Here is an 11,833-nt window from a genome sequence, read left to right on the forward strand (position 1 = left end):
TATATATGTGTGTGTGCGTGGTGGTAGGATTGCCCTCTTAGATAATGTAAGGGAAGTGCATTGAGCACTTAGGGGAAAGTTCTGCATTAATGCCAAATATTATTATGGGAGCTGGTGAGAATGCCAGCTGCTGATAGGTGAGGTGATTAATTTTTTATTTACGGTCATAGACCAAACTGATAGATGAGGTGTATTACTAGTAGGCATCTTTGAGGCCCTAGGATGGATCCCCTTTGAGACCCTCTCTCACCACCACCACCTCCCCAGTCTGAAAGTGCAATTGCAAGTGGAACTCAATCTGACTTTCTCCCTTCAGGCCTGGAGATCGAATCATGCTAGTGGATGATTCCAATGAGGACTGGTGGAAGGTGAGCAGAATGAAGTGTTCTAATTGTTGCCCAATTTTACTGTGTAAACCACTTTGAGACCTCTTTGCTGAAAAGTGGTATATAAATACTCTATAAATAAATAAATATCATCCTTGAGAGATAAAGGGTGAGGGCACAAGGATTTGAACCTGGTCCAGTTTAGAACAAAACAACAGCAAGAAAAAAAACCTCTACCTGCTTTACCACCATGCTGAATGAATGCCTTCCGTCTTTTTCACCTTCTGGATCTGCTCAGTCACAGTCACAAAGTACATGTTTTGCATTATAGATTCTGCTTTGTGGATTCTTCTACACCCACAGGCCTACAACTTCTGTAACACACATGTACGCCATTACTTTGCCCAGCCTTGTATATCTCCCTCAGATACACTTTATGGGCCCTCAGGGAAAGACTTTGGCCTCTAAGGCAGCTAGACACACATCAGGTTCCTTGTCCCTGTTGCCATAGTAACATGGCAGTTTCCAAGAGCATCCTTCACACTTTCAGAGCCTTCTGGGTGCCCAAAGAAACTCATAAAGAGTCAGAGATAGAATCTTGCACTCCGTTGTCCTATCTGCTCCTGCCCTTCGGACTCTGTTGCTTTTCCTATTCTTCGAAAGCCCCAATATAAGACTGTGGAAATAATCTAATTTTAAGGATCTTCTGACACTGCTCTTGCTGTTGGATTAGGATTGCCATATTCCAGTTCCACAAATCTGGATAGGCTAATTTGCATATTATGCAATGTTGTAAATTAAGTATATTAATGGTTGCATTGTCCAGTTGTTTTGTTTTTGTGCCTAGTAATTACCACCAAAAACTGGGGGAGGATATGAGGAATCTTTATTTTTTTTAAAAACACCTTACATTTTCAGCTTTAAATGCCTAGACTTTACTTTCCAATACTATGGAATATTTATTTATTAAGAGGATTTATATCCTGCCCTTCCATTGTTAAAAACAAGTCAAAATTCAGATAATAATTTTAGAAATACTATAAGTTCTAGATCTAAATCCATTGTGATACTGGTCCAACTTTGTAAATAATATTTCTCTGCTGATTTTGTTCCTTATAGTTCTTTAACATCTGTTGTAGTTTACTAATTCTATATTCCAATACCGTGATGTTGGTCTGTACAGAAGATTGTAAAATATATGAAATATCTGTCACTGACTTGTGAAACTTTACACTGAACATCTATGCTAAATGAGGCAGGTCAGAATAGCCTTAACTGGGAACAATAACTATATTCCAGGGCTATGGGAAATTCTGATCATATCCTCAGTATGAGGTAGTGAAAGAAAATGAACAAAATCTATTTGTATTACTCCACATATCTCTTTTTTAAAAAAAATATACACAGAAAATCTAACAAACATAAAAATAATTAAGGCTGCAATCCAATACACATTTACTTGGGAATAAATTTCATTGAACCCAATGTAGCTTACTTGAGTAGACATGTATTGGATTGCACTGTAAATGATACAAGTTTACTAGTCTCAAAAAGCACATCTAAAGTACATTTAAAAGTACATCTAAAGAGACAATCTGGTCATATATTCTGCTACAGTAATCAACACATTTATTCTGTTTCTCTAAAAAGATATATTTTGTCCCTTTACATTTAATATTTACTCCTCATCTTTTTAGCTCCATTTAAAAAAACCTATAGGATCACAGGAGCAGAATGGCTATAATACGTGATCAATGCAATTTGTAGCAGTGTACTACACAGGAGAATGTTATTGTAAACTACGAATCAAAGTCTATGTAGAACATTGCTGTGATATTAGAGTTACCCAAGATAAAAGGTTTTCAATCTTTTACAGAAATTGTGAAAGGATTTTAGACTTGATTTTGTAGACAAGAGATTAGCAGGACCTCCTCTATGACTAAAGTATGTTCTTACATTGATCCCTTTGGGTTGAACATTGCTTGGGACTCAGGAGCCGCCAGTCTTCCCACTCCCCCTCAAGGGCCCGCGGCACGACTAGGCTCACGCGTGAGAAGCATTCATTCATTGGCGATCACTCGTAGCCCAGTAAGATTGTCTTCCAGGGTAAGGTCTTTAACAGTGGGTCCGTAAGTGACTGTGGAGACCAATTCTGGATCCACACAGCCTCCCACCCTGGCTGTTGCATTCCACACCAGTTGCAACTGCCTGATTATCTTTAAGGGTATCCCCTCATAGAATGCACGATGGTAGTCCAGTCTGGAGATTACCGGAGCCTGTATCACTGTGGTCAAGTAATCTCTCTTGAACAAGGGCTGTAACTAGTGAACTAGTTGGAACTGGAAATAGTCACTCTTAGCCATAAGGCTACCTGAGCTTCTGGTAACAATGCTGGATGGTTTGTGTGGCTCACTTTCTCTTTTATTTTCTTTTTTTGTATCCTAGGGGAAGATGGGTGACCGCATGGGCTTCTTTCCAGCTAATTTTGTGCAGCGGGTCCGTCCAGGTGAAACAGTTTGGAGATGCTGCAAGACTTTCTATGGCAATAAGGAACAGGGGCAACTAAGCCTTAAGGAAAATCAGGTAGGAGCAAACATATGATGTGGGTCTTCTTTTCCCATAAAGAATTCATATATAATAGACATCTGGAAATCCCAAATGTCATTTTAAAAAGCAAGTTTCTAGTCCTTGTAGTTTTGAAGAAAACTCCCACAGATCACGTTTGCAATCTTAAGCATCATTTGCTTGAAGTAAGAGCCAATTTACACATGATGTTAAGCACATGATGTTAAATTGGCACCAATGGGAGCTTTGCTCCCAATGCAAAGAGTAGTTTTGGGAGGGGGGATCTTGGCCAGAACTAAAGCAGGGGGGAAAGGGTTAAATATCCCTCTCACTGTATGTCACACTCCCAGTCCTGATCAAGTACCCCAGGGACTGCTGTTTGCTGTTTTAAAAAGGCATCATGTGTAAGTTTTCAGAATTTTGGCTTTCCAGGGCATAGAATCTGATATTTAATTAGCAACATATCTGCTGTCAACATGTTTTTTTCTCAAAACCCAGTTCATGTGACCAAATTGGCTTTGTAATTGGTCTGTTTACATGGTCAGTTATCCCGGAATGACAACCCCTTACTTGATTTCACTTCTACTGGTTTGCATATGCATTCAGAAGTTGAAGAGTTGAAACAACATCAACAAATCATTTGCAAACACTGAGGGTCATGATTCACCTCTTTTCTCTTACTGGAATAAGTTGATTGTATAACTGATAGAAAGGGTGTTCTCTATGGTCAATGGCATTCACAGTTTCATAGAAAAACAGTTTATGGATGATACAAGCAAGCAATGGAGCTTGTTACTGCCTGAATTTCTGACAGCCTCACTTGCTTTGTTCATGGAGATGGGAAGGGATCTTGTTATCAGCATAACAATCATGAGATGGTAGCCTCCATCTTCATTGTTCTGAACATACCCAATTGTATACACTGAGTTCAGTAAAGTGATGAAGCACTTATTGTTTACAAAACATTTGCCCAGCTCACAATTTAATTTATACCTCATCACACTGGTGAAAGCTGTGTGATGATAGCACAGTAAATATGAGTTGAACTAGGTTTGTGATAAAGTATATTATTATTATTATTATTATTATTATCTTTATCTTTATTTATACCCTGCCATTTTTCCAAAACTGGAACTCATGGCGTCTTCCAGATAAAAAATACATATAATTAAAAACATACAAAGTCTACATTAAAATAAGATTAAACTATTAAACAAGATTAAACAACTAAAGTAGTTTCGTTGCTTTCCAGAGCCAACCTCTGTCTCTTCCAGCAGCTCACATATTCCCCAGTTGAGTTGTCCCTCAGAACCTCACTGTCTATTTAAAATAAAGAATCAAATGTCAAGCCCTTGTGGTTGTCAAGAGAGAGGTCTGTGGTGACTCATGTTAAGTTGTCCTTTGTTATCCGGGTGGTAGTGCTTATTGTCTGGATAGTTTTTGGGGAGGATATTGATAGGGTCACTTCCCATATTTATTCATTGTGTTGTAGCTAATATTGCAGAAATCTAATACTGCAAGAGCAATATGAAGTGCAATCAGTTTTAAAACAGTACATTGTAATGATTCCGATATGCATGCCATGAGAGAGCTGATGCCATGTCTCTTTCCACTTTGTATGACTGGAGCATTCGATCACTTTTGATGCCAAATCTCTGCCGATTGGCCTGCCCTTGGCAGAGGCACACCCAGCACAGTCACTCTTACATAAATGCAGGGGATGAGCTCCTCTGAGGGTTGGTAGTTCTTTCTCTTACAGACTCTAAAAGTCTTTTTTTCAGATGTGCGAATAAAGTGTGTCTCCAATTTCTTCAGCAACAAACAACAGTGACTTAGCCATCTGAATTTTGGGAAGCGCTGATCTAGATCAATAGATTTTTTTTAAGGTTCAAGACCTCCTTTAGCACCTTACAAATCCCGACACAGCCTGGTGGCATAGTTAGTAAGGGAATTATAACAAGAACACAATTTTTGACTTCATTGGCTGAATATGCACATTCAACATGATAAAGTGATTGTATTCTACCAGTGATTATGCAGAGGCGTTAACTATCTATACTTTCTCTTACAAGAAAGAGTAAATAGTACCAGAAGTGATATAACTAGAGTGGCACTTTGTGACATACAGTGTTTTACCCCTTAGCCCCAGTATTGTGTCATTAGAGATGTAGTTACACCTATTGTGATGACTATTGCAATCATGTATATACTCCTAACAGGAGTTAACACACCGTCAGTGGTTATCATATTAACATTTTAATTTAACACTCCTGTGCTTTCAAGTTCCCTCCCCTCTTAAACTAACCACGACCTGCTAATGATCTACCCAGAGTCACTTGATCTGTCTGCTTGATATGCATCACCCAGTCTCTGTGAGCCTAGTGCCAGACGACAGGATCTTTCGGCACATCTTGATATGTCTCAGGCAAGTGCAGCACAGCAAAGCACACTCATCTCAGACGAGAAAGAAGTGGGTGGCTAGTCACTAACAACACAAGAAATGAAGCTGTGCAAATCCTGATGCAAAAGATTGGAGGGACACAAGGAGGCATATGGGGGGGAGTTGAAAAGAAAAACCATGGACTGCTGTCCCTAGAACTCGTCACTTTCTCATCCAATGTCCAAACTTTCCTCCACCTTCTTCTTCTTTTGAGAGCGGGGTTTAAAGGAGAACTCTTCTTTTGGCTGCTTCTGAGGAACTGAAGTTGTTGGGGGAGGCAAACTCTTTTCCTGTTGCTGTGCTCTTGACTAGGTGCCTCCTATTGCTCATGCTAAGAAGAAAAAGGTTAATAGGATTCATACTAGACTCCACTTAGACTTTCCCAGGTGTATCATCTACTTCACCTTCAAGCAACAGAAATTTGGCATTCTGGACTGAACTTTTGTATTTGCATAAACATACTGAATTTGCATGCTTTATTCTGATTGCAAGCTTTTCTATAATTTGCAGATTTTATTAATGTCAGGACTCTGAGAAGAAGGTTTGAGGCTCCAAGAATATTTTAGAGGAGTACATGGACAGTGGGAGGCATATATGAATCCATGAGATTGTGAGGGGGGTAGAACTGAGAAGCTGGATAAGCAATTAAAACATTCTTGATCTTGGAAACCACCTATGAGAGGTTTTTTTAAAGTATTTCACTAAAGTGTTTGCTCTATTTTCAAGCCTCTTGCAGAAAACATGTGGACTAGCAACGTGCTGTTTTGAGAAAAGAGATGTTTGCAGAGGCTGCATGATGCTCTGGCTAATGCTGTGTGCATTCTGCACAAAAAAGATAAAATCCCAAATTCTTCCCCTAGAAAGAATTATGCACACCAAAAATATATTACATTTGTATGACTTATTTTGCCTCCTACATTTTGATTGTCACACAGCTGCTGATGCTAATTGACCAGCAGTGAGGGGCAAAGGCGGGAAAACAGAAACTGAATAGTTACATGACCCTAAAGCTCCTACAGCCAATTTCCCCGATGTCATAACTTGTCCTTGTAAGCAAAGGAACTGAGTATTCACAAACACACTCTCCATATGTCAGAAACCTTTCTTTGCAACTATAAGGGCTAGAAACTTGCTTTCTGAAAGACTAAAGGAACAGGCTTTAAGAATGCCAGTTCCTCCACCACATACTAAATAAAGAAACCCCCTTTTTTTTGTTTTGTTCTGGCTTTATTCTGCAGTTTGAAGTTTGTGAGTGCATTTTTTAAAAAATCACATTGATTTAGTATGTCATGTTCTGTTTCTCCCAGATCTGTGTTGGTGTGGGGAAAACCAAGGAGAATGAGGGTTTCATCAGGGTGACAAGCGGCAAAAAACGAGGGCTGGTGCCTGCTGATGCACTAACAGAAATCTGAAGTCAGAATGAGCACACAAGATGGAAGAGTTAACAGAGAAGTCAACAGCAAGGCAACGGCAGCCCTGCCTTACTTCAGCCCATCCCAACCCTGAGCACCTGGCTAATCACTATTTTGTGGAATCTTCTAGATGGATTGAGGATGGCTTTGGTTTTGTAGGAGGGAAGAAGACTGGCAGCGGGGGACTGGCTTAAGCACTATTTCTGGGTGCTCTTTCTTGTGCCCAGTTGGGACTGGTTATCCACTCAAGCCTGGTTTTGTTTTCCATCACCCCCTCTGCGGCTTGGGCACAATTTTTGAAAGGTCATTGCAGACAGCTCTATGGGCGTAGAGTGTCAGGGAGATTTCCACCGCTGTAATTCACCCCCTTTCCCCTTGTCTTTGGGTCACACTTCCATGGCAACAGACGATGGTTGATACCAACTAGCCTTTCCCTACAGGGCTCTTTATATCTTGGCAGAACATGCCTTCCCCTGCCAACCTGACATGCCCCCCACTCTCCATTCCAAAGCTCCCTGATAATTCTGTGTCGCATGCGCACCACACATCCAAAGGCCTTCTCTGGCCAAGGAGGGCACATCGGTGTGTTGTGTCCGTCTATCCGTGTGCTAGTTTTAAACCATCAGGGCTCCCTCTATATTTTTGTGTATATGTGTGAGTAGGCGGCTGTTGCCCAGGATTGGTACAGCCCCCTGTCGAAGAGAAAAAAGAGGCAGGACAATTCCATGTGGCCTCTCCTTTGTCGTGTACTAAAGAGTCTCCCCATGGAGCTGGATCCACAATCTGCTCCTGGAAACCAATCCTTTTGTGTATTTGGGGGGAGGGGGGTCATTGATGTGAGATGCTTCCTCCATTCCTGACTGCTGGGCTATTCCTTGACTTCCATTTGCCCTTCCAGCATGTGGTGGTCGACCTACCGCAGGGCTGACAGCAGTGTGGACCATTTTCTCAGGGACCTTCCTCAGCTGGATGCATTTTTGAACTGCACTGAGAATGTCGCTTTATTGCTCATGGGAGGAGTTCAGAGACCCTGATCATCCCACTTTCCCTCACTTTTCCAGCATGCTTCCAGCTGCTTGTCCTTTGTAAATGTACTTTTGTTTAAAAAAAAAGGAAAGAAAGAAAGAAAAAATTTCAGTCCCATTCCTTGAAGAGAGTTATTTTACAGCCTTGTTGCCTGGCATCAGCATTTTGACTACGCTGGTTTTTTCCTCACTGGATCAAGTGGTTGAGAAGGGGACACGTTTGCCAAATCACATGTTTCTGAGGCTCTGTTTATACAGGCCATGGGTAAAGCATTTGCCTGTGTACCCATGCCATGCGTGCCCTGCCACATTAAAAGACACTGACCTTGAGTGCTGGCGAGCCATTCACACTTGGCATATACACAATGGCACATAACTCAGTGATCCCTGGTCTGCTAACACTGCATGCAAATGACCCAGTGTGCATGGTAAAGGGCATTTAGATACAATGGGCATTTATAATTACATGGAACATGTACATGAGTCAGGGCTTTCCCTGTGGCCCACATCATGTATAAATTGGGCCTGACAGTCCCCCCCTACTCTTTTAAAATGGCCTCAACCTGACAGTAGCTTAGCAATAGGTATTTCTTTGCTTCCAGGAAACCAAAACATGGATAAACACCACACCCCATTCTGTGATTTATCTGTTCCATTAGTCTAGTCTATTGCATCCTCAGTCTTCCCCATTTCAAAAGTTATTCCAGTCCACAGAGTGGGGATTTTTTTGCTGCGGTTATGTGCCGTGGAAACCAGGATGTGGTTATTAGTAGTTCTGTAGCTGTTTTAGAATGCAAAACTCTTTGAAATTGTCATACCAATTTGCAAAAAATAAGCCAGCAGAGCGTAAGCTACCCGAGGACATATGCTGAATCTATAGCAAAAGTGGTGTGTCAGCCTGAATCTCCCAGGCTCACAATCCAATATGCTAACCAGTAGGATATTACGGGCACCATTTTAAAAAAAGGCTTGGGCCCCTCTCAGATGGTCTAACATTTGTGTTGTTACATGCTTCTAGCTTGGTCCTCTAGCAGGAATAGCCATTTCCCCCCTGAGTATGTTTTCACTGCTACATATACTGAGGCATTGCCCTCTTCAGAAGTGCAAGAAGATTTTTCAGACATATGTTCCAAGCCAGAGCTCTTTGTGCTCTGTGTTAAAGGCTTTCCCTCCTTCCTTTCATGCATGTTTTGAGTAGCAGTGGGTTTGCACAGAGAACCTGTCTACCCGCATTTGAATTTCTGGAGCATATCCTCTTCAAAGAACTACAGAGGAAAGAAGCTACTACTACAGCTTTGATCCATGTGTGCATGCTCATTGCTGGATTTCTGCAACACCAAGTGATGCCTTGCAAATGTGAATTGGCCACCACTGATCAAAGTCTGCAGGCACATGTCAGTATTGCCTCAACTGCAGTGCTTTTCAGTGGAGTCAGTTCAATCTCCAGTAACCTAGTGAAATCAAATGATGATGTCTGAACCAGCTCCTAGTTTTGACAGATTTATACACTGTGCTATGATTGCCTGCAAGGTTAGAAAGAGAGAACATGGGGCAAGAACCTTTTTCACATTTTGGTGGCATCTACTATAGAGCAGGAGGAGCATGGCAAAATGTGAGAGATAATTCCAAGGCTCTAAATCACAATGGGGAATTTTGGGTGCATTGGTTCACTTACGGAAGTGATCCCTTAAGTACAGGAAGGTGGCATCAGTCTTATTTTCCTTGTAACTTATCGGGCAGAGCCATGAATACACTGCCTCTGCTGATATATTGAGAATAGCTCACATAATCCAGAGAACAAAGCTGATCATGTTTCAGCAGGCTTCTCTTGCTTTTTTAGAAGGGTGAACCACACCATCAAGTTTCCAGAGTAGAATGGGAAAAGGCTGGAATAGATCAAAACCAAATTATTTTAAAAAGTAAAGTGATCTGGGATGTGATGAGGATTTTTTGGGAGGGGGGTTGAATGTATTTGTTTGCACACACAAAAATGTTGTTCTCCTTGTGCTCGATAGGGAGTAGTATACAAACACTGTTTGCTATTACATGGATTGTATCCACTGCCCCCTGCCCCCACTACTAGCTTGAGGCTGTCTCAAGGCTGATTAAGCACACACTGATTCCTGGGCATTCAACCACAGTCTTGGTGGACAGACATGTTCTCAAGATGTACAGCATATACTCCCCAGAAATATTCACTCCATCTGAGGGAATATATTAATGGTTTGCAGGTGGCACTGTTGAGATCTTTAGCTAGCTTGCCAAGGCCAAAATACCCCAAACTTAAGTCTCACAAACAGTGGGCTGGTTCTGAACTAAGGCAGCTGTGCTTTAGTCCTGTGGAAATCAGTGGAACAGCTTAGGCTGCAATCCAGTACATGTCTACTCAGATAAGCTCCATTGGGTTCAATGGGACTCACTCCTAGGTAAGTGTGTATTGGATTGCAGCCTTAGTCATGAACAAACCTTAGTCTCACTGAAATCAATGGAACTAAAGTGTGACTAACTGGATCCAGGCCAGTATATCTAACATGGAAGCTGGCCTTCAGCTGAGGTTGAGGCCAGCTAAGATAGGAGTTCAATAGGATATAATATTATTTTCTGCTACCCTTTACAATGCATAGTGGAATGTTGGTTCCTATGATTCTGACCCTCTTATTTCCCCACCAGCACTATATTGCCTTTTCTAGCAGCTGCTAAGCACATGCTACTGTACTTCATAGGCCTCTTCAGATATTTATTCAGAGTCATCATAAGTTAACTGGAAGACACTTAAGTGTATTGAAGGATGTGGTGGTTGTGTCTTATACTGCCAGCAAATGACAACATTATTTTTCTGTAAAGAACATGGGGTTTTAAAAATAGAGGATTCCTGCTGGAGATTACTAGCAGTGCAGTCCTAGGCATGTCTTGCTTAGAAGTAAGCCACACTGAGTTCGATGGGACTTACTCCCAGGAAAGTGAGGAAAATGGGGACTGGGAGGGAAAAACAAATGGCCAGATGCATTTAATGAGACGTGTTTGGTCATCCCTATAAATAGGTATGATACAGCGACACTCTGATGGTACTTATCTAGTACCTGTAACAAACTAAAGCCAAGCTGGTCACAAAGGTGTGGATGGGGGAAACACAATCAGTATTGTGAGAACATTATAGTCTTTGTCAGAATGTTTCTTTTGGTTGTTCCATGCTGGCTTCATTGTCTTTTGGGGTGAGAGTAGGAGGCTGTGTTAGCTGCCTGCTGGGTCTTCTGAGCACTCGTGCCTGTCTCTGTTTTGAGGTTTTGAGTTTGCTGCAGCTACAGCAACCCGTTCGTTCACAGCGACTTCTTATGTGAAATCAAACACTTTATCCCATCACCATCTCTCCCAACTGGTGTTTCAGATGTAGACTGAGAGGGAGGCTGGTCACAAATACACATACACACTTGATGTTCCTGTTGCACAGAGGGCCGCGTAGCACAGTCTGTTCCCTACCCGGAATCCCGTTCACCTAAGCATTAACGTCCGGATTCTTGCTGGCTGCACTGTGGAAAGGTAGGTTTGTAAAATGGCACATGTTCCACTGTTGAGGAATGCTTGATGTTGAATTGATGTTGATGGCCAAAGAACCTGGTTGGAAACTTAACAAAATCCTGGATTAAATATTACTACAATGTACTAGATATCTTGTGGTTGCCTTTTTCTTCTCGCCAGCTGGAAGGAGTTTCTCCTCTGCTGCCCTTTGGCTGGATAAATACAGGCTCCATGCAGGATCCTCCCCCCCCCTTTTCATTTTTGGCCCACTCTCTCATCAGTGAAGGTCAACACCTTTGAATGGACTGTTATCAAATCATTCCCTGTGACTGAAGTTACTGCTTCACCTTCATGCGCTGTCTGTGCTTCTGGAGGTGAGGCTTTGTTTGCACCCTGACATTAAGTGCCTTGCTCCTTCCATATTGGCATCAGTGGAGTTCAGATGCCGTGAGGCTAAGGCACCCTCTCTCCTCCTGCATCACCCTGATTAGCACCCTGGCTTGTTTCCGGTGCTTTGATCTATCTTGAGCAATGGAGCTCTTATGAAGG

The 11,833-nt window shown here is 41.9% G+C and overlaps 1 protein-coding gene across 5 annotated transcripts in view; it reads left to right on the forward strand.

The window, feature by feature from the left end:
• STAC2 (SH3 and cysteine rich domain 2) overlaps positions 1–10,080 on the forward strand; it is a 52,814-nt gene extending 42,734 nt beyond the window's left edge. For all 5 annotated transcript variants that reach the window (XM_061590560.1, XM_061590559.1, XM_061590558.1 and 2 more), the window contains 3 exons: positions 317–368; positions 2,772–2,909; positions 6,639–10,080. In XM_061590560.1, the coding sequence (XP_061446544.1) occupies positions 317–368; positions 2,772–2,909; positions 6,639–6,743 (295 nt within the window). In that variant the 3' untranslated portion in view covers positions 6,744–10,080. The remainder of the gene's footprint in view (positions 1–316; positions 369–2,771; positions 2,910–6,638) is intronic.
• The last annotated feature ends 1,753 nt before the right edge of the window (positions 10,081–11,833 follow it).

The sequence above is a fragment of the Rhineura floridana genome, chromosome 11, assembly GCF_030035675.1.
Source record: "Rhineura floridana isolate rRhiFlo1 chromosome 11, rRhiFlo1.hap2, whole genome shotgun sequence".
In the NCBI taxonomy this organism is placed as follows: domain Eukaryota; kingdom Metazoa; phylum Chordata; class Lepidosauria; order Squamata; family Rhineuridae; genus Rhineura; species Rhineura floridana.